This window comes from Cynocephalus volans, chromosome 2, assembly GCF_027409185.1.
Source record: "Cynocephalus volans isolate mCynVol1 chromosome 2, mCynVol1.pri, whole genome shotgun sequence".
NCBI classification, from domain to species: Eukaryota; Metazoa; Chordata; class Mammalia; order Dermoptera; family Cynocephalidae; genus Cynocephalus; species Cynocephalus volans.
The window spans coordinates 37,105,790-37,124,929 of NC_084461.1; the positions used below are offsets into that span (position 1 = coordinate 37,105,790).

The window sequence follows — 19,140 nt, forward strand, 5'->3', positions numbered from 1 at the left end:
TTTTGGTATCAGGATGATGTTTGCTTCATAGAATGAGTTTGGGAGATTTGCGTCCGTTTCAATCTTTTGGAATAGTTTGTAAAGAATCGGTGTCAATTCCTCTTTGAATGTTTGGTAAAATTCTGCTGTGAATCCATCTGGTCCTGGGCTTTTCTTTGTTGGGAGCCTTCTGATAACAGCTTCAATCTCCTTTATTGTTATTGGTCTGTTCAGATTTTCTACGTCTTCACGGTTCAGTTTTGGGAGCTTGTGTGTGTCCAGAAATTTATCCATTTCCTCCAGATTTTCAAATTTGTTGGCGTACAGTTGTTTATAGTAGTCTCGAATGATTCCTTGTATTTCAGATGAATCAGTTGTAATATCGCCTTTTTCATTTCTAATTTTTGTTATTTGAGTCTTCTCTCTTCTTTTTTTTGTTAGCCATGCTAATGGTTTGTCAATTTTATTTATCTTTTCAAAAAACCAACTTTTTGATTCGTTGATCTTTTGAATTGTTTTTTGGTTTTCAATTTCATTCAGTTCTGCTCTGATCTTAATGATTTCTTTCCGTCTGCTAACTTTAGGATTGGATTGTTCTTGTTTTTCTAGTTCTTTAAGGTGAAGTGTTAGGTTGTTCACTTGCCATCTTTCCATTCTTCTGAAGTGAGCATTTAATGCAATAAATTTTCCCCTCAATACTGCTTTTGCAGTATCCCACAGGTTTTGGTATGATGTATCATTGTTTTCATTAGTTTCAATAAACTTTTTGATTTCCTGCTTGATTTCTTCTTGGACCCATATGTCATTAAGTAGAATGCTGTTTAATTTCCATGTGTTTGTATAGTTTCCAGAGTTTTGTTTGTTATTAATTTCTAGTTTTAATCCATTGTGGTCTGAGAAGATACATGGGATAATTCCAATTTTTTTGAATTTACTGAGACTTGATTTGTGACCTAATATGTGATCTATCCTGGAGAATGATCCATGTGCTGATGAGAAGAATGAATATTCTGAGGTTGTTGGGTGGAATGTTCTGTAGATATCTGCCAATTCCAATTGGTCTAGAGTCTTGTTTAGATCTTGTGTTTCTCTACTGATTCTTTGCCTAGATGATCTGTCTAATATTGACAGTGGAGTGTTCAGGTCCCCTGCTATTATGGTATTAGTGTCTATTTCCTTCTTTAGGTCTAATAGAGTTTGTTTTATAAATCTGGCTGCTCCAACATTGGGTGCGTACATATTTATGATTGTTATGTCTTCTTGATGGATCAGTCCTTTTATCATTAAGTAGTGTCCCTCATTGTCTCTTTTTATGGTTTTTAGTTTAAAGTCTATTTTGTCAGATATAAGAATAGCCACTCCAGCTCGTTTTTCTTTTCTGTTTGCATGGTAAATCTTTTTCCATCCTTTCACTCTTAGTCTGTGTGAATCTTTATGGGTGAGGTGGGTCTCTTGTAGGCAGCATATAGTTGGGTCCTGTTTTTTGATCCAGTCAGCCAGTCTGTGTCTTTTAATTGGGGAATTTAAGCCTTTAACATTAAGAGTTGTTATTGAAAGGTGTTGATTTATTCCTAGCATTTTATTGGTTGTTTGGTTGTCTTAGGTGTCTTTTGTTCCTTGCTTTCTGATTTACTGTTTGGTTTCTTTGTTTGTTGGTTCCTTAGGTTGTAGATAGTGTTTTTGTTAGCTTGTTTTCTCTTCATGAATGCCATTTGTATTATACTAGCGGGTTTAGATTTTTCTTGGGTTTTTATGGCAGTGGTAGTTATTTTTCAGGAACCAAACCTGGTACTACCTTGAGGATTTCTTGTAAGGGTGGTCGTGTGGTAGTGAACTCCCGCAGTTTTTGTTTGTCTGAGAAATATACTATTTGCCCCTCATTTCGGAAGGATAGCCTTGCAGGGTAAAGTATTCTTGGCTGGCAATCTTTGTCTTTTAGTATTTTGAAAATATCATCCCATTCCTTTCTAGCTTTTAGGGTTTGTGATGAAAAGTCTGATGTTAACCTGATTGGGGCTCCCTTATAGGTGATTTGACGCTTCTCTCTTGCAGCTTTTAAGATTCTCTCTTTGTCTCTGAGTTTTGCCAATTTGACTATGACATGTCTTGGAGAAGGCCTTTTTGGGTTGAATACGTTTGGAGATCGTTGAGCTTCCTGGATCTGAAGATCTGTGATTTTTCCTATACCTGGGAAGTTTTCTGCCACTATTTTTTTGAATATGTTTTCAATGGAATCTCCATTTTCTTCCCCTTCTGGAATACCCATGACTCGGATATTTGAGCGCTTGAGGTTGTCTGATATCTCTCTCAGATTTTCTTCCATGTCCTTGATTCTTTTTTCTTTCTTTTTGTCTGCTTGTGTTATTTCAAACAGCCCATCTTCAAGTTCAGAGGTTCTCTCTTCAACTTCGACAAGCCTGCTGGTTAAACTCTCCGTTGTGTTTTTTATTTCGCTGAATAACTTCTTCAGTTCAGCAAGTTCTGCTACATTTTTTTTCAGGACATTGATTTCCTTGTATATTTCCTCTTTCAGATCCTGTATACTTTTCCTCATTTCATCATGATGTCTAGCTGAGTTTTCTTGTATCTCATTCAGTTTCCTTAGAATTATCACTCGAAATTCCTTGTCAGTTATTTCAAGGGCTTCTTGTTCTATAGGATCTAGAGTATGAGATTTATTAACTTTTGGTGGTGTACTTTCTTGATTTTTTGTATTTCTGGTGTCTTTTTTTTGGTGTTTATTCATTGTTGCAGGGGGTTTCACAGTCCACCGGTTTAAGACTAATGACTAACTAGGATGTTGCTGTGGTTGCCAATTTGGTATGGCTCCCGCCGTGACTGCTCAGTTGGCCTCTAGTGTCTTGTGTGTGTGGTTGCCTCGGGTCTTGGGCTTCTCCGGGGATCCACCTTTTTGGTCAGCTTGTACTCTGCTGGGCTGGTGGATCACGTACCACAGGGTGTGTGATCTCTGTTGAGCTTTCACTTTCTGTACAGGACTTCTCCCCTTTCCGTGTGCTCTGGCCCAGGCTGTTAGATCGTGCAGTGGCGACCCCACCGGGTGTGTGGTTTCTGTCGAGACTCCGCCTCCCTGGCCGCACGTCACCCCCCTCTGTGAACACTGTGCTGGGCTGGGGCGTGTCTTCTGCACCCCTCGTCTATCAGCTGGGCCTTCAAGACCCTGCTCAGCACCGCCTCGCCCAGGAAGTCTACCAGGTTTCTGCTAGGCACAGACGACCGGTCTCTCTGGGTGCCTTTGTAGCACTGTGTAGATCTTTCTCGGGTCTTGTTCACCTTTGTATCCCCCCGGTATAAACCGAGTCTAGTGCCCGCCTGCAGCCTGCTCTCCGGCAGGTTCAAGCAGACCTGGGAACTCTCCTACCGCACTATTCCCAACCAGAAATTCGTTAGGCTTTTTTCCAAACTGGTGGTCGCAGAGATGGTATCTGCCTCCCAGTAACAGGAAGTTTACCGGGGCCAGAGTCCAGGGTGTGGTGGAGTGACAGTCGGCCCGCCCGTACTTCCTAGCCCTCCCAAAACTGGTCGGGACGCCCCACACCCCCAGCCCTGCCAGAGAACCGTGGAGGGAGTGGGAGAGGAGGTCGGCCCGCAGGGTCCGGAAAGCCCCGCGCCAGGCCAAGCAAATGGGCTCAGTGATGGCCGAGCGGGGCGGAGCTGCCCGCACCTGGGAAAATGGAGGCAGCACCGGGGCAAGGAGTGGCCTGGTGGTGCAGGCGGGGAGCCGCGTGGGCATCCACCCCCCGAACAGAGCTTTGCCAGGGATCACTCACAGTGCTGTGCCAGGTCGGGCACTCGCTCTGTCTCTGGTTTGTTGCCTTCCGTGTTCTCGGCGCTGCCGCCTCGGGCTGTTCAGACGCGGCGCCGCTCGGGCGCTCCCAGGAGTCTTCTTTAATGCCGGCCTGAAACCTCGAATCCTGGATAGGGCAGCTGGCCGCCTTCAGTGCGGCCCCAGCCTCCGGGATCCTGGCTGCATCCACAGCAGCCCTGGCCCCGTGTTCCCTGTTTCAAGACTCGCTTTTGCAGCTAAGAATCAGTTCTTTTCCTGCTCCACACTTCAAAGCTGTTGCCTGTAAATGAGGCAGCCTCTCCTGCCGGGGGCAAAGTGGCGTTGAGCCCCCACGACCGGCCAGCAGCAGCAGTCCTCCCTTAAGAGATGGCCAGAGGAAGGTCCACAAGTTTCCCGGCTGCCTGAGGCCCAGTGGCCACCTTTTCCACCTCAGCTACTCCGCGCCAGCCGCCGCAGCCGCCGCCATCTTGAAACTCCTTTCTATAGTTTTTGAAATTTAATGATACACTTGTATGTCTTTTACTGGAGGGGGAAATATTATTTTAAAAACTTGTTTCAAATTATTTTCTTCTTGAGATTTATTGCTGTTAACCAACTAGAATGTGATTAGGGCTTTTATAAGTTTTTAACTGGAAAATTAAAATTTGCCTACAGGCCAAGATCTAGGAAGAGAAATTTCCTTTTGCACAGAAATTTCAGTCCTCATACGTCAATAAATCTGATTCTTCTGAGTATCTTTAGTCCCTGTCAGTCATTAAATGATCAGTCTCTCAGACAGTTTTGTAACTCTCTGGAAAGAGATAAAGCCCCCATTTGAAAGACCCATTAATGAATTGTGTTTATTTGGGGGAGGGTGCACTGGAATCTGTACAGATAGATAAGTCAGTTACCAGGAGGAGGAGGAGAGGGAGGAAATAACTTTTTCAATGAGAACAACAAACACTTTTCTACCTGAGGTATCGGATGGCGATTAAGGCTTTCCACCGAACAGGGCTAGCTAAGGAATCCAGGGGCTCATCCCTAACGAAGTCCTGTAACACAAACAACGAGGTGAAATGTTTCAGAAAGCCTCAGCGGAGGTCCCTAGTGCAGCTGCAACCTTGTCGAACCCTTGGGTGCCCTGGGTTGGAAATATGGCAGAAATCTGATAGGTGGGACAGGCAAGTTTTACCATTTTTGAAAAGACAGCCCTGCATTCTTGGTAATGGAATACTCAGGGCCTTCCTTATTCTCTCTCTGCACACTCACCAGCATGTAACCGATCAGCATCTCCTTGTAGGAAAACTGGAACCTTGGATCCTCAGCATCCTGGACAGCAATGCCAATCTCAGTGATGCTTCTTGTGAAACTCATTTGCAGATCCATGTCCTAAAGCAAAATGATCCATGGTGCAAGCCAAGGTCTTAGGCACCACACCAGGGTACTATAAACATGTGACCTAGAGTTGAAATATGTGCCCAGACAAAATCGAAAACCTTTGCTCCCAGTACCATCTTTATCCCCACCTAGGATCTAAATTGCATAGAAGTAGAGAAACAAAGGTCAATCTCTCCCCCTGCCAACCACCATAGATTGAAGTTTCTCTAGAGCAGTGGATTTCAATTTTTTTTACTGTAAACCACAGTAGGAAACAATTTACAATTCCACCTAGTACTTACATGCACAAAATATATCTAATATTTAACTGAAATTAAAGTTTAATAATACTTGCAATTGCTATATGGAATGCACTCTTCTATTTTCTCTTTTATTTCATTAAAACTTTTTGCTGGTTGTGACCTCGTAGATTGATCTCATGGTCCACTGATGGGTCACAACCCACAGTTTGAAAACCCCTGCTCTAGTTTATAGCTCAACTTCTAAACCACCTGGAACCAGAATACAGCTCCTTGTTCTGTCTTAGATTATGGACCCTGGCTTCGGAATTGGATTAATTAGTTATATATTGGGATCCTTTCCACTGGAATCAAATAAAGAGGACCATTTATGCTTGGCACACTTCAAAGAGCACGATTTGTCTATCTATCCCATACCTTGTTCATCACAGACATGCCCAGAACCTGAAAAACCAAAGGCAAAACAGATACAGAGTGAGCAGCAGTTGGAGACACACCCAGCCCTACAAAAGGACCCACCCATCAACCTGAAAGACAACAGTGAAGCAGGACACGGTGCTTCCTCTCCCGTTTTTAAAGACCTTGCACATTGGCACATTACCCTCCCCCTCCCACCTGCCACAGGTGAGTCGTGTGTAAGCTACAGAAAGCAGGATAGAGACTCCAAGCCTTTGGGTTTTCAGGCTTCACAATCAGTTTAAAGACACTCTAACAGACTTTGGTACCGAAAAAGGATAAAAAGCTCCTGGGGGAAAGAGCAGTGAAATGCTATTAAGATGAAAAGTCATAGGGCAGCCGATCCTGCAACTCGGAGTACAGTCAGTTCTGCTATACGTAGCTTGAGTTGAAAGTGCACGTTTGTTCCAATGAGATTGGTATATCAGGGAATACTTTTAGCATGTGCCGAGCTTGGCGTTTTCTTATGCGCAGTTTCACCTGTGAGACTCGAGGTGCACGGTTGAACTGAGCCGGGTAGGAAGCCTCAGAGGGCACGTGGTGCCCCATCTTCTACCAGCGACCTCAGTCTGCTGAGTGTAGGAGCCTCTCCCGTCCAAATGTGGCATTGCAACTAATAGTCCGCAGCATTTCAGATAATCCTCCTTTCCTCCACCTTCCATAATTCACTACTTTCACAACTGACTTCAAGTGTTTCAAGGTGAAGTGCCATATTTTTGGGTAGTATTCCTGTACTTTTAATTTTAAAATGAGGTTCTTCTTTAAAAAAATTGTGTCACTGGTAGAGTTTGCTGAGCGTTGTGCTCCAACCCCATTTCCCCCATAATCCTTGAGTATTTTCCTGTAGTATTATCTTGTGCACATGTTGCGTTAAGGCAGAATTGATTGTACCCTGAAAGTGTGTAGTAATGTTATCTTAATCATCTTTATCTCTCTTCCTCTTTTATTTTTGTCATAATTTTCCTCAATGATTGACTAGAAATTAATGTAACATAAAACATCCTTTACTATGTTTTGGATTTCTCATCATTGCTTAGATTTTGGGGACATCAGAATCAGCTCTTGAGGACTGTGTTGAAAATTCAGATTCAATGATCCACTGCTGAAGACTGTGATTCATTAGGCATCTCTATTTTTAACTGGCTCACCACGCAATTTTCATGCAACTAAGGTGTGAGGATCACTGCCTACATCAGTCCACTAGCGTGTATCTATACTTATCACATATACATATGAGTAAATGTCAAGAACACATATTTATCAAATATGTAGTTTGTGGAGACACAGAAGGGGAGATAAAGGAGCATCAGGTACTGATGATCTAACGGGAGAAGCGCATGTGCACGTAATCATTGAAAGCTCCCCACTCCTGCCTATAGATAAGGATCATTCTTAAACCCTCTTATTTTTTTTATTTTTTATTAGCATATCCATTGCTACAAATCGTACTTATCCAATCTTCCCCTTTTCCCCTCTCTTAAACCTTTTAAGCACACAGATTTCCAGACTCCTCCCAAGACCTACTGAATCAACCTCCCTGGAAAACTACTCTGGGAAACTGTATTTTAAACTCGAATCTAGATAATTCTTACATGGTCAACCTGGTTCTTGTCAGCAAAGTGGGCTGAATTAAGAATATGTATAAAGCAGTTTATTAAAGATGCAAAGAAAGTGCAATGGGGGACAGAAACGATCACATGCTTCCCAACTGAGTTTGGTGGCTGTGAGGCAGGAACATTCTTGGCATGTTGAGAGGCTTGAAGGAGGGTTAGGGTGGCTGGAATGAATGTGAAGGGAGAAAGCAGTACAATGTGAGGTGGATTGAGTAGATTGACAAATGACATATTTTATTCACTTAAAAACACATATATGACACACTATTTTTGGACACTGTTCTAGGTGTTTTTACAAATATTACTACATAAAAGATTAAACAACTACCATTAACTAACACTTCTAAGAATACTACAAGGAAGTAATAAGCTGGCTGTCCTAAAGAGGTACAGGAGTGATTATTTTAAGTTCAAATGAGGGTGAGATCACTATTGATAGAATTGATCTGGGAAGGCATCACAAGAGTGGTAGGACATGAACTGTCCAAGGCTTTAGCAAAGAAACAAATTACCTGACTGTTCCATAATAATTTTTTCTGTTCCCACATTTTCATCTCCCAAACATAACAGATCCTATTTTTCTTTTGGCCCATATCCCTTGAGCCTGAGGATTCCAAAGATCTGAGCCCCTGAAAGGTTTGGGAATCCCAGCCTTGAAATCAAGGCAGCCTGTGATGGCTGTTACCTGAGAGCACTGGCCATAAAGAGAGAGGACTTGGGATAAGATGTCTTGGTCAAGCCTGGTGAGAAGTTGATTCTTGGGAGCATGGAGGGCCACAGCTCCGTAGATGACAATGACATCAGTCTTGGTCAGGCTCTTTTTCCCTGAAAAAATGCCCTGAAGACCAGGAAAGGGAGACATGAAAAATGTGACCAAATGAGTTTTTCTCTCCTGTTTTTTCCTAATCCTATGGACCACTACATGGGTTAAGAAACTGCACTGGGATGATTACAGTGAATCCAAAACTGACATACTCTTGCTTGTCCAAATGTAAATAGCCAGGATAGTACAGACTATTAGGCCTTAACAGGGTAACTGCGAAAGGTTTTTGTTAATTATTTATTTATTAGCTCCTTCTTCAGGAGAAGCAGAGTATATGTAATGAAAGCTGTTCATGAGGCCTGAGCAGCAGGTAGAGGGCCAGACCTAGGCACACATGGAATTCATTAGGACCATCCAAGTCAGCATTAATGACAGAGAAAATAGAGTGGATTTGTTATAAAGCTGATCTGGGCTATAGGACCTAGGCTTGGACAGCTCTGACTTGGAGTAAGGACCTGGGGACGGCGATAAGTATAATATGGAGAAAGGATATTCACTGAGGAAATCAGTGTTGTTTGCCCGTGCAGTGACCAATGGCTTTAGAGAAAATTATTCTTTTTACCTTACATCGATTCATGAAAAACTTTTCCTGATCTTGGAATTTTTTAAGAACTTTTAAAACAAGATCCAAGTGCTTCTCGGCACAATATCCTAAAATAGATGTTATTCCCTGAAATCAGAAAAGGCATGAGATTTTGAGTTTAACCATTTATTTGTTCAACAAATATTTATTGAGCACCTACTATGTGCCAGGCATTCTTCTAGGTGCTGGGGATACAGTATTGAATGGAACACACCAAATGCCTCACCCTTGTGGAGTGTATATCCAGCGAACTGACAGGGAAGCAAACTGATTCAGGGAAGTGAAATAAGTAAACAGATAAATTAAATAATCATGTGTAGTATGCCAGATGGTGATTAGAGTTAAGAATAAGGGAATAGCTGGTGAGGGTTAGGGGAAATTTGCAATTTAAATAGTGTGGCTAGAGATGGCCTAATGAACAGGGTGACATCTAGCAGAGCCGTCAATTAAGTGAAGGAATGGGCCATTGACTGTCTGGGAAGGAGAGTTCCAAACAGAGAGAAAGTAAGTGCAAAGGCCCTGAGGTCCACTGAAGCAGACTGAGTGACCAATCACAGAGGAGATCAGTGCCATATGAGGTCAGACAGGGCTGGTTCTAGTAGGGCCTTCAAGGCCACCCTCAAGATTTTGGACTTTTAATCTGAGATTGATGAGTGGTGTTTTTTTGAGCTGGAGTTGACTGGTATTTTTAAAGCATCACTCTGCTGCTGAAACTTTATCATATCTCGAATGCTTAAATTTTTGAAAGCTGGTATAGCTCTTGTTTCACACTCTAAGGTTATATTACTGTCTGCCCTTATACTGCCCTCCCCACGTCTTTTGTCCAAGGCTAATTTCACCACAGTCCCTTTATGGAAATTTGTTCATGAATCCTATTATATTTTATTTCATTGCACAACCCTGCTAGAGCCACCATGAAAACCCATAGACAAGATTCCTGTCTCCAAGGTCTCAACCAGCACTGTTCTTTGTCTTTAGATACCACACCACACCCTTCATCACCAGAAGATGTCTGAAACAATTTTTTAAAGGCTTGTGGCCTGACATCCCCATGTTCTTTGGTCATGGCATAAGATATAAACCCCTGTGTATCTTTTATTTCACCCCATAATGCTCTGTGTTTCTTCTCTTCCAGCTAATCTTCCTAACTTCTTGTTTCCTTCCCTGATTTTTCTACTCTGTGATCTATATCCCATTGTCTTTCTGTCATTTCAGCCTGTCAAAACCTATGCCCTGGACAAATCTGACTCTCCAGTTTACTACCACCTAGTCTGCTGGATGCTGCTAGAAAAAAAGTGACACCGTTGAGGAAATTGGTGGCAGGAGAAGGTTATGGTTTCAACCTCAACTGAGTCCTTACATCTACACAGATATCCTACTACTTTTTCTTAGTCAGTTTTCTCTCCCCAGTTTCTCAAAGTTGCAATTTCAGTCTCAAATCTCCCCCAAACTGATCAGTAAGCACTATATCTAGACATGAATAAAATCATTGAGAAGGGTTCTGTTTTCCCCAACTTTAGTTTGGAGGAAACTTGAGGAACACTGTCTACAGACAGCATGTTGTAGAGCCAAGATTTGAATCTAGCTAGCCTGATGCCAGAATTAGGGCTCTTGTGTTACATGATTGAAGGAGTCATGCTTAGGCGATCGAAAGCCAGTTAGGCTCAGTGAGATTAAGAAACTCATGTGTTAACACTTTACTCATCCAGAGGTTATTTACTAAGCCACTTGACTATGTGGGACACACTCAAGAACTTGAAGTAAAAAAGATACTTGAGGAGCTCATGTGGATGTCACAATTTGTCTTTTAAAGTTTGTGAAACCCTCAGACCTTGAATGATAGCTTCATTGTATGCTTAGATCTAACATAAACTTACCTTCCTTGCCTATAGCAGAACTAGAAGGGAAACTAAGATGGAAAAAATGGCATTAGAAATAGTGCCAAGAGCAATAAATGATAACAATATCTGACAAGGAAAAAAGAAATAATAGTAATATAAAAGCAGTTTCGAAAGTTCAGTAAACTCCAGTGGTTTCTGGCCATTGGCTGTGGAAGAAAGAACACTAAACATCTCAAAATTTCTGAGGAGTATATAACAGTATACACGACAATATTTTTTATATTGGTGGTCTTTATTAGCCTAGGAGGGTTCTTAAAATTTGTTTTATAATACACATCCTCTCTTTCCTCCACATTTACACATGCTCTTCAGCATAGGCGAGGGTAGGGAATAGGTAAAAATGCTTTGGGAAAGCTCTCCAGGTTATACAGTCATGAGTCACTTAATGGCAAGGATATGTTCTAAAAGTTCTGTTGTTAAGTGATTTTGTTGTGGTGTAAACAACATAGAGTGTACTTACACCAATCTACCTACTATGTACATATGTACATATATACACACACACATATGTATATGTATATTATAGCTACTATAATCTCATGGGACAACCATTGTATATGCTGTCTGTCATTGACTGAAATATCATTGTGCTGTGCATAACTGTACTTACATTTGCTCTAGATTGAAAATCAGTGGTCTGTAACATTACTTTAGCTTGTAAATTCAATGACCTTGATGCTCATGATCATGCTCTAAGTTAAAAGCTGAGGTCAAAATACATCAAGGTACCCTTGTTAAGTAAGGATGATTGAAATTTATTCTTCAAAATATTCACAAACTTGGTTAAAAACAAAGTATTGATGTGTAAAAGATAAGCCTTTAAAAAATTCTGTTGGACTATTCTGAATATATTCATAGATAATTCTGGCTAGATAACACATTATCATAAGAGCTATTAGCGGTTTTGTGGATAGGATTGGTTGTCATCATAAGAAACTGAGAGAATGGAGTCTCACCTGTCTTTGATCCCCCAGTTGGTTAGGAGCGATCAGAAACTCCTTAATCTGTGAGCTTACAAAGTCTGTGTCTTGGCAGGATGCTAAGGTGGTTCCCAAGGCTTTCCAAAGGAATTTCTGGAAAACAAAGACAAGCAATAGAGTTTTAAAGGTTGGAAAGTAAGACTGATAAAAACAGTCATCTGAAGGAAAGAAATTAGAGTGACTTAATAACAGCTTAATAGCCAGGTACCTCAAGTATGATCTCTTCTTACACTCTCCAGGCACTGTCCTCCAACTGCCCTACTCTGTTCCCTGTGCCCCTCGTTCACTTTCCTTTGCCTTTCATTCCCTATTGCAATTTTTAAAATTTCCCTGTTTGTCTCTAAGCTCAGAATTTGGGTTCTTGGTAGCAGCGGGTCTTATTCATTATTTCCAGGCACAGTTGCTGGTAGCTAATAAGTGCTTAACGAGTGCTCATTGAATAAACATGCTCAATGAAAATATAGGGATATTCTGAAGATGGATTTGATTTATTTTCCAGTCATTTATAGCTATATAATATCAGATTGGCATCTCTTTATTTAGAATCTCCATCTTGTCACATGCAGGAGAGAAAACTGGCCAGTTGGTGGTCCACTTCAAGGACTCTGCGAGGCTCCTAGGGTTGTAGCTATTGAGTGGTCATTATTGATCAAAGTGGATTCTATGGAACATAATGAAAGGAAAGGCTAGGAGAAACAGAGTTAAATTAGTACATTCAGGAGAAACTGTGCAGATCAGTCTGACTTGGGATCAGAGGGGGAACATAAAGTGATAGAAACTGGTGGAGCAGTTGCTGTTATTTCAACTACCAGAGTGAGAATCTGACTAGGTAGCACCCACTCCACTCTTGGTTGTAAAGGCAAAAGGTCCCTAAGATAAGGGAGTTATAAAGAGGAAAACTGTGTACAGCACAGAAGTAAATATTAGTGAAGGGCAAAGCTGCTATGGTTTATTTTACTTCACCTTGAAAAAGGACTGAAAAGAGTCTTGGAAAATCTTGTGTTGCAGAAAAAATATGATGTCATGAAGAGGAAAATCTGACTTAGGTTTCAAAGGTTAGCCTCAACACCTCCCAGTCCTGCTGACCAGTTGCTTCTCTGCTGATTTTAGTTCAGTGTCTAGCATATTCCTACTTTGAAACTTGGTACAGAATGGAAGAAATCAGGAACCCAGCACCGGGAGAAAATGTGGCAGGGTGCAAAAATGGCCACAACTCTCTATCCTACCTCTATCCATGTCTCCTTACTATGCAACATTGCAGCTCCTTCCATTAAGAAAGGAGTCTGTTTTCCCAGTCCTTGAATCTGGGCTGGCGTTGGGACTTGTTTTGGTCAACAAGATGTGGTGAAAGTGATAGTGTGCCGGTTCTGAGCCTATACTTCAAGAGACCTGTGTACTTTTTTGCAATCCGCAGGAGAGCAAGCCTGGGCTAGTCTGCTGGAGGATGAGAGACCACAAAGAATAGAAACAAGCTGTCCTAGTTAAGAACATCGTAGACCAGCCAGCCTCCAGCACACCCTGTGACCCTAGTTGAGATCAGAAGACTGCCCAGCTGAGTCCAGCCCAAATTGTCAAACTGCAAAATTGTGAGCTGAATAGGTGGCTATTATTTTAAGTCACTAAAGGTAGTTTGTTTGCAGTAAGAGCTAATTGGCACACTCCTGTTATATTATTTCAGTGTATGAGTTGAGAGCTATGTAGGCAGTTCATTGCTTGAATTGCTCTGCCTACCCATAGAACCATTATCCTGGAGGAATCCTGGAAGTCTGGAGACTGCTGGATGAGAAGTATGACCTGAGGTGCACAGGGCCAGTTTGTGTGATGAGAAGATGAGGCATGGCTCATCAAATCTTCCTCATTTGTGTCTTTAGGCTCGGTAGACTAATTTGGAGAATTAGAACTCTGTACCAAATTAGAGAGTCGATCAGTAAGAGGAATTTTGAAAATTACATAGGAGAGTTGGAGGTTGATAAATAATTTGTGGGGAAAAAAACCCAGTCAGTATTGGATCTTATGAAACAAATGTTTTCCAAGGAAAATAAATTTATAAATGATATTAATGTAACAATGACCATGATCAAAGATACTTTTTAATTGAGCATATGCCCTGTGCTAGGCACTCCACTAGGGACTTTATATACTTTATCTCATTGAACCCTCATAACACTGCCAGTCTCAGAGGTGGTATTCTGTTTTAAAGATGAGTCTACAGAGTATCCAGAGAGGTTAAATAATTTACCTAAGAGTACATTAGTAGTAGACAACAGAAACTGGATTCACATCCCATTTGGAACAGATGGCTACAAGGTGAAGGGTTAGGTAGAAGCCATTTGGAGACACTGGAATGGAAGAACTGGATTTTGTGTATTCTTTTAGCTCTAGACTTTGAGTTAAATTGTAGTAGACTGTTTTATAAGACTGGTATAATGGAAACTAAGATGTAAGCTGACATTTAACTGGTGCTGTGGCAGAGACTGCTATATCCATTCTTCCTCCTCTTGAAAGAACCTCTGAATTTGGTCAGGCACATATCTATTGTATAGGCAGTATTCCTCCCAGTCTTCCTGGCAGATAGGTGTGGCCATATGAGTAAGTTTTAGCCAAATGTGAAATGAAAAGAAGGTAATATTCAACTTTCAGGACATGGCCTTAAAGGGGAGAACTCATTTTTCTAATGGTTCCTCCCTCCTTTGTGTTGCAGTACAGACAAGATGGAGCTTGAGCAGTTATTTTTGATCATAAGGTAGAAGATAAGGTCCACCCTCAGCTGAAAAGCCAACCTTCTCAATGGAGGTGTTGCTGTAGCTGCCCATTTGCTGGTTGAAATCCTGACTCAGTTGAATGGTCCAGGCTGTGTCACTGATCTTCCACAAGGATTCTTTGAGCAACTGTTGTAGGAAGTGAAAATCAGATACAACTGTAACTGTTTAATGTACTTTCTTGATCCTTTTTTCCCCTTATCTTTCAGAAATATAAATATATATTAAATGAGCTTATTCCTTTTTCAATAAAATAACTGGCTACTTTGTAATTTTTTCTCTTACTTTATTTTAAAAATCATTTTGTGATATGTTTTAAATTCCCATTGAGAATAAGATATACAGAATGTGGAAATAACTCCATGGAAGCTCCTTCCTTTCTTACCCTCTTAAATAAAAATTGCCGAAAGACTTAATATACAAACTAATCCAATCTGAAACAAAAAATTGAAGATAACATTTTTCAAGTTTTGATAGATTTGGAAGAATTCCATTTGTCAATGTTGGTTTGGCTTATTATATATTACTAAAAACAACAACAACAACAACAACAAAGAAAACAGAAGAGAGAGCTTTAGAATAAAGAATTAAATGTTTCAAAGAACCAATTAGATGTACAAACACATTTCTGCCAGCTTCAACTCTACTAACTAAATATTCCTGGTTTTGCCAACTATGTTGAGCAGGGTCACAATCAGTCCTCTGAAGCCATGTCCTTCATTGAACAACACACAAAAAGGTGTTTTTGTCTTTCTGGGGGACAAAATCCATTGCAACTTCTAAAAATTATTATTTCTCCTATATTTTCTCTACTTTAAGCTTAGAAAAGGACACAATGTCAAAGCCAGTGAAAGGATTTGTAAGCATTTTCTTAGTAGGAGCTCAGTAATCAGCAGTCTTCCAACAAAGAAAAGCTCAGGACCAGACGGATTTATAGCTGAATTCTATCAAACCTTTAAGGAAGAATTAATACCTCTTCTCTTCACACTTTTCCAAAAAGTTGAAACACAGGCCATTCTCCCAAACTCATTCTATGAGTCCAGCATCACCCTGATACCAAAACCGGATAAAGATACAATAGAAAAAGAAAATTGCAGCCAACATCCTTTATGAACATAGATGCAAAAATCCTCAACAAAATATTAGCAACCAGAATACAGCAATACATCAAAAAATTATACACCATTATCAAGTGGGATTCATCCCAGGGATGCAAGGTTGGTTCAACATATACAAATCAATAAATGTGATACACCACATTAACAAAACCTAGGACAAAAACCATGTGATTATCTCAATAGATGCAGAAAAAACATTAAACAAAATTCAACATTGCTTCATGATAAAGACTCTCAGCAAATTAGGTATAGAAGGAAATTATCTCAACACAATTAAAATCAGTTGGAAGTTTAAGGGAGACAGGCACATGCAGACAGTTTTGGGAAAAGAAGACCAGAAGTACACTCAAGATTGGAAGAGGGAAAGGGATTGTTCTCAAGGCTTCTTGCTACTGAAAGAAACTTCCTGGTAAAAACAGTTCCTTTAAAATGGTAGCAGTAGAAAATAGCATAGGAATTTTAAGAGAGGGAGGGGGAGATAAAACAATCATGGATATAGGAGGGGAGATGGATCCTAGAATTGAGAACTAGAAGAGTAGAGCAGTCACTTTCAGATCTCATATTGGATAAGAATCATTGGTGGGAGGCTTCAGAATCTGTTAGTTCTCAGGAACCACTCCAGAGATTCTGATTCTGGAAGGGGTTGTGCTAGGAGGTGAAGAGGTCACTGAAAATGGATACTTTTAAGAAACCACAGGTAATTCCTATGTAGGTGGCTTATACATTGAAAACCTGCTGTATTAAAATCTTCCTGCCCATGGGCCCCTTCACCTCATGTAGTTTCCTGAAATTGAGATCTCTATAAAGCCAATGTCCAACTTCTGTCTGCAATTTCTGGGATCTGGTATTGCCAGTGGCACTGTCAGTTATAAAGGCCTAAAACATTTTTGAATGAGAGAGGAGATTCCTTTCTAGAAAAGGATACAGTGATTTTAGAAATCAGGAAAAAGACAGTGAGCAGCAAACAGAGGAGAAAATGAAGTTGTATGTAGAAGCATAGAAGTAGAATTTAAATTAATCTGTATTTCTTTACATGAATGGTAAGAGAATGCAGTTACAAGGAGAGGAAGAAAACTTGAAAGTGAGAGAAGACTGAACAAAGACAGAAAAAGACATTAGTAAGTAAGATCTTCAATACTGTCTTAAATTCTTAATCAAACTGAAGACTTAAGAATGTTGTTCAAATTATGGTGATTTAAAAAGCATTATCCTCAAGCGATCGCTTCTAACATTCTGTTCATTTCCCAAGAAGAGGAGATGTTGTTTACTGCCCTTAGGAATCTAGTTCTTTTTAGTTAGGATGGATAACTTAAGCTCATTTCATCACCCCATGATCAACAATTAGTCTAGAAGCCACCCTTACCTGCAGCAGCATGGTTTCCCATAGCACAATGCTAGTGTTCTTTCCTGGAAATAAAAATTGATGTGGTAACTGCAAAAAACCAAGACTCAAATTCTCCCTTGCCAGGTCCCCAGTGGATGCTGGAGTTCATTTCAAGCTTTCCCTGTGCTCAGAATGCTTATTTGAGATGAAATTTACTATTTACTATTTACTATTTATTATGTACTATTGCTGGCAAGTTTAAAGTGCTATTCATGCGGAGAGAGAGTCTTCAATACATGATGAAATCTAGACGTTTTGCTAATTGCAACAGTAACTACTGAAATGACTATATTTTGATATTCTAACATGAATGAGTAATAACATTTTCGAACAATACCAAAAGAGAGTTTCTCTAGATTAAAAAAAAAAAAAGAAAGACAAGAGCAACAGTAAAAGTTCCTGCTGAGAATGTTACTCACCATGTCTTCTCGTAGTGTGAGAATAGGTAGAGAAATAGAACATAAAGTCTTAAGAAAAAAAGAAAAGCAGTCTACCTTGCATATTAAGCTTATTGTTTTTATTGCCCAAAATGAGCAATTATGGATTTACATAGAGAAATGCTGAATCATTTCTTTGTGTTCTTGTCTCCTTGAATAAAGACCTGACCCCACGGCCTTGTACCTTCCAGAGGCTGCAGGAGCTCAGGTATGCGTGTTTTCCATAAGTCTGCCAATTTTGGATGAATTATCTCAGGCAATACTTTCAAAAGTCCAATTGCACCAGCCCCACATAATTTCCCTACACTGGTAAGCATAGAAATTACCTGAAGGATGGAAGAGAAAATGGTCATTAATTTCAGGGATATTTAAAAGGCCCACCTACCTTTGCCTTTTTACCATTGTTCTGGATTCCCTTGATTCCTACATCAGATCCTCTTTTAACAAATCATCACAGTCTGTTCTTTCTTATTCTAGAGTGAAGCTAATACTTAGACAATCCTTCTTCCCAATTTTTTTTCTGAGGATAGAGATAAAAAAATACACAGAAACTGCCAATCAAAAATAAATGGAGTTGGTTAGAGCACGGTGTGACAACACCAACTTCCAGGGTTCGGATTCCCCTACCAGCCAGCCACCAAAAAAAATAGTAAATAAGTAAATAAAAAGAACCAACATTTAGATATATCTATGAATATATCAAATAAGGGCATGTAGAAATAGTGCTTGAGTAAATTATATGTATGCAACCAAAGGGAGAGAAGGGAAATTCAAACAGCAGATGTGAAATTTGTTTCATGGTACTTATGGATGAAATTCAGTCTATGCTTACTTTAAAATCATAAATAAACTTTAACAATACATGCTCATGAAATGGTGTTACTACAGCAGAAAATCGATTATGCCATTTTAGTGTTTCTTTGGGTTTTGGAGTATCTATGTAATTTTTATTACCATTCATTCAGAACGGAATTATTCATATCAGCTTAAATTTACCCTACATTGATTCTTTGTAACTCACCAGAAGTCTGGCCAGTAACTGCTGTGGTGAAGGAAGTTTCACTAGAAAGAAAAAGCAATTTTCATCATCACTGTAGGGGATAGAAAAATTCAGATTGGGGTTTGGTATAAGATCTAAGCACTGTAGCCTTTCTGGAAATGAGACTCTCAAAATAGAACAGTTTTGCTTTGTTTATGAATAAAATGTACAAACCAGCTCCTGTAGAGATGACAAGTGCTGTTGATTCCTTGGCATTATGCTTCTTCCTCTCCTCTGCCATAAGCAGAATTCTGATGATATTAAACAGGTGGTCCAGAGTTCCTGTATATTCCTCAGGTACCACAAAAGTAAGGATTCTTGGCCATAGCACCTGTGAAAAACATAGGGCTAGATGAAAGGATTACTTATCCTTCTCCATTATTTCTCCCCAGTCCTCGCTGAGTGTTTTTCTCTGATTTAGAAACTTTTCTTTCATGTTTTATTATTTTGCTCTTCAGGCTAAGTAAAAATGAAATTATTAAATAAAATCTCTGCACAACACCTTCATTTTCAGGTGCGAGTTGTAGTGAGTGTTGTTGGTCAGTGTTTCTCCATGGGGTTGCTGCCAGAATTTGGGTCAGGACAATTCTTTATTATGAGAGACTCTTCCAGGCACTGCAGAAAGTCTAGCATCCCTGGGAACCACT

At 40.1% G+C, this 19,140-nt stretch overlaps 1 protein-coding gene across 1 annotated transcript in view; it reads right to left on the bottom strand.

The window, feature by feature from the left end:
* Positions 1–19,140, bottom strand: part of MROH2B (maestro heat like repeat family member 2B) — a 63,594-nt gene that overhangs the window by 25,204 nt on the left and 19,250 nt on the right. The window contains exons 14-24 of the mRNA XM_063087337.1: positions 18,668–18,824; positions 18,476–18,516; positions 17,639–17,780; positions 16,997–17,040; positions 14,537–14,644; positions 11,733–11,849; positions 8,855–8,962; positions 8,155–8,307; positions 5,818–5,844; positions 5,033–5,152; positions 4,736–4,815 (exon numbers count right to left, since the gene is read on the bottom strand). Of these exons, the coding sequence (XP_062943407.1) occupies positions 4,736–4,815; positions 5,033–5,152; positions 5,818–5,844; positions 8,155–8,307; positions 8,855–8,962; positions 11,733–11,849; positions 14,537–14,644; positions 16,997–17,040; positions 17,639–17,780; positions 18,476–18,516; positions 18,668–18,824 (1,097 nt within the window). The remainder of the gene's footprint in view (positions 1–4,735; positions 4,816–5,032; positions 5,153–5,817; positions 5,845–8,154; positions 8,308–8,854; positions 8,963–11,732; positions 11,850–14,536; positions 14,645–16,996; positions 17,041–17,638; positions 17,781–18,475; positions 18,517–18,667; positions 18,825–19,140) is intronic.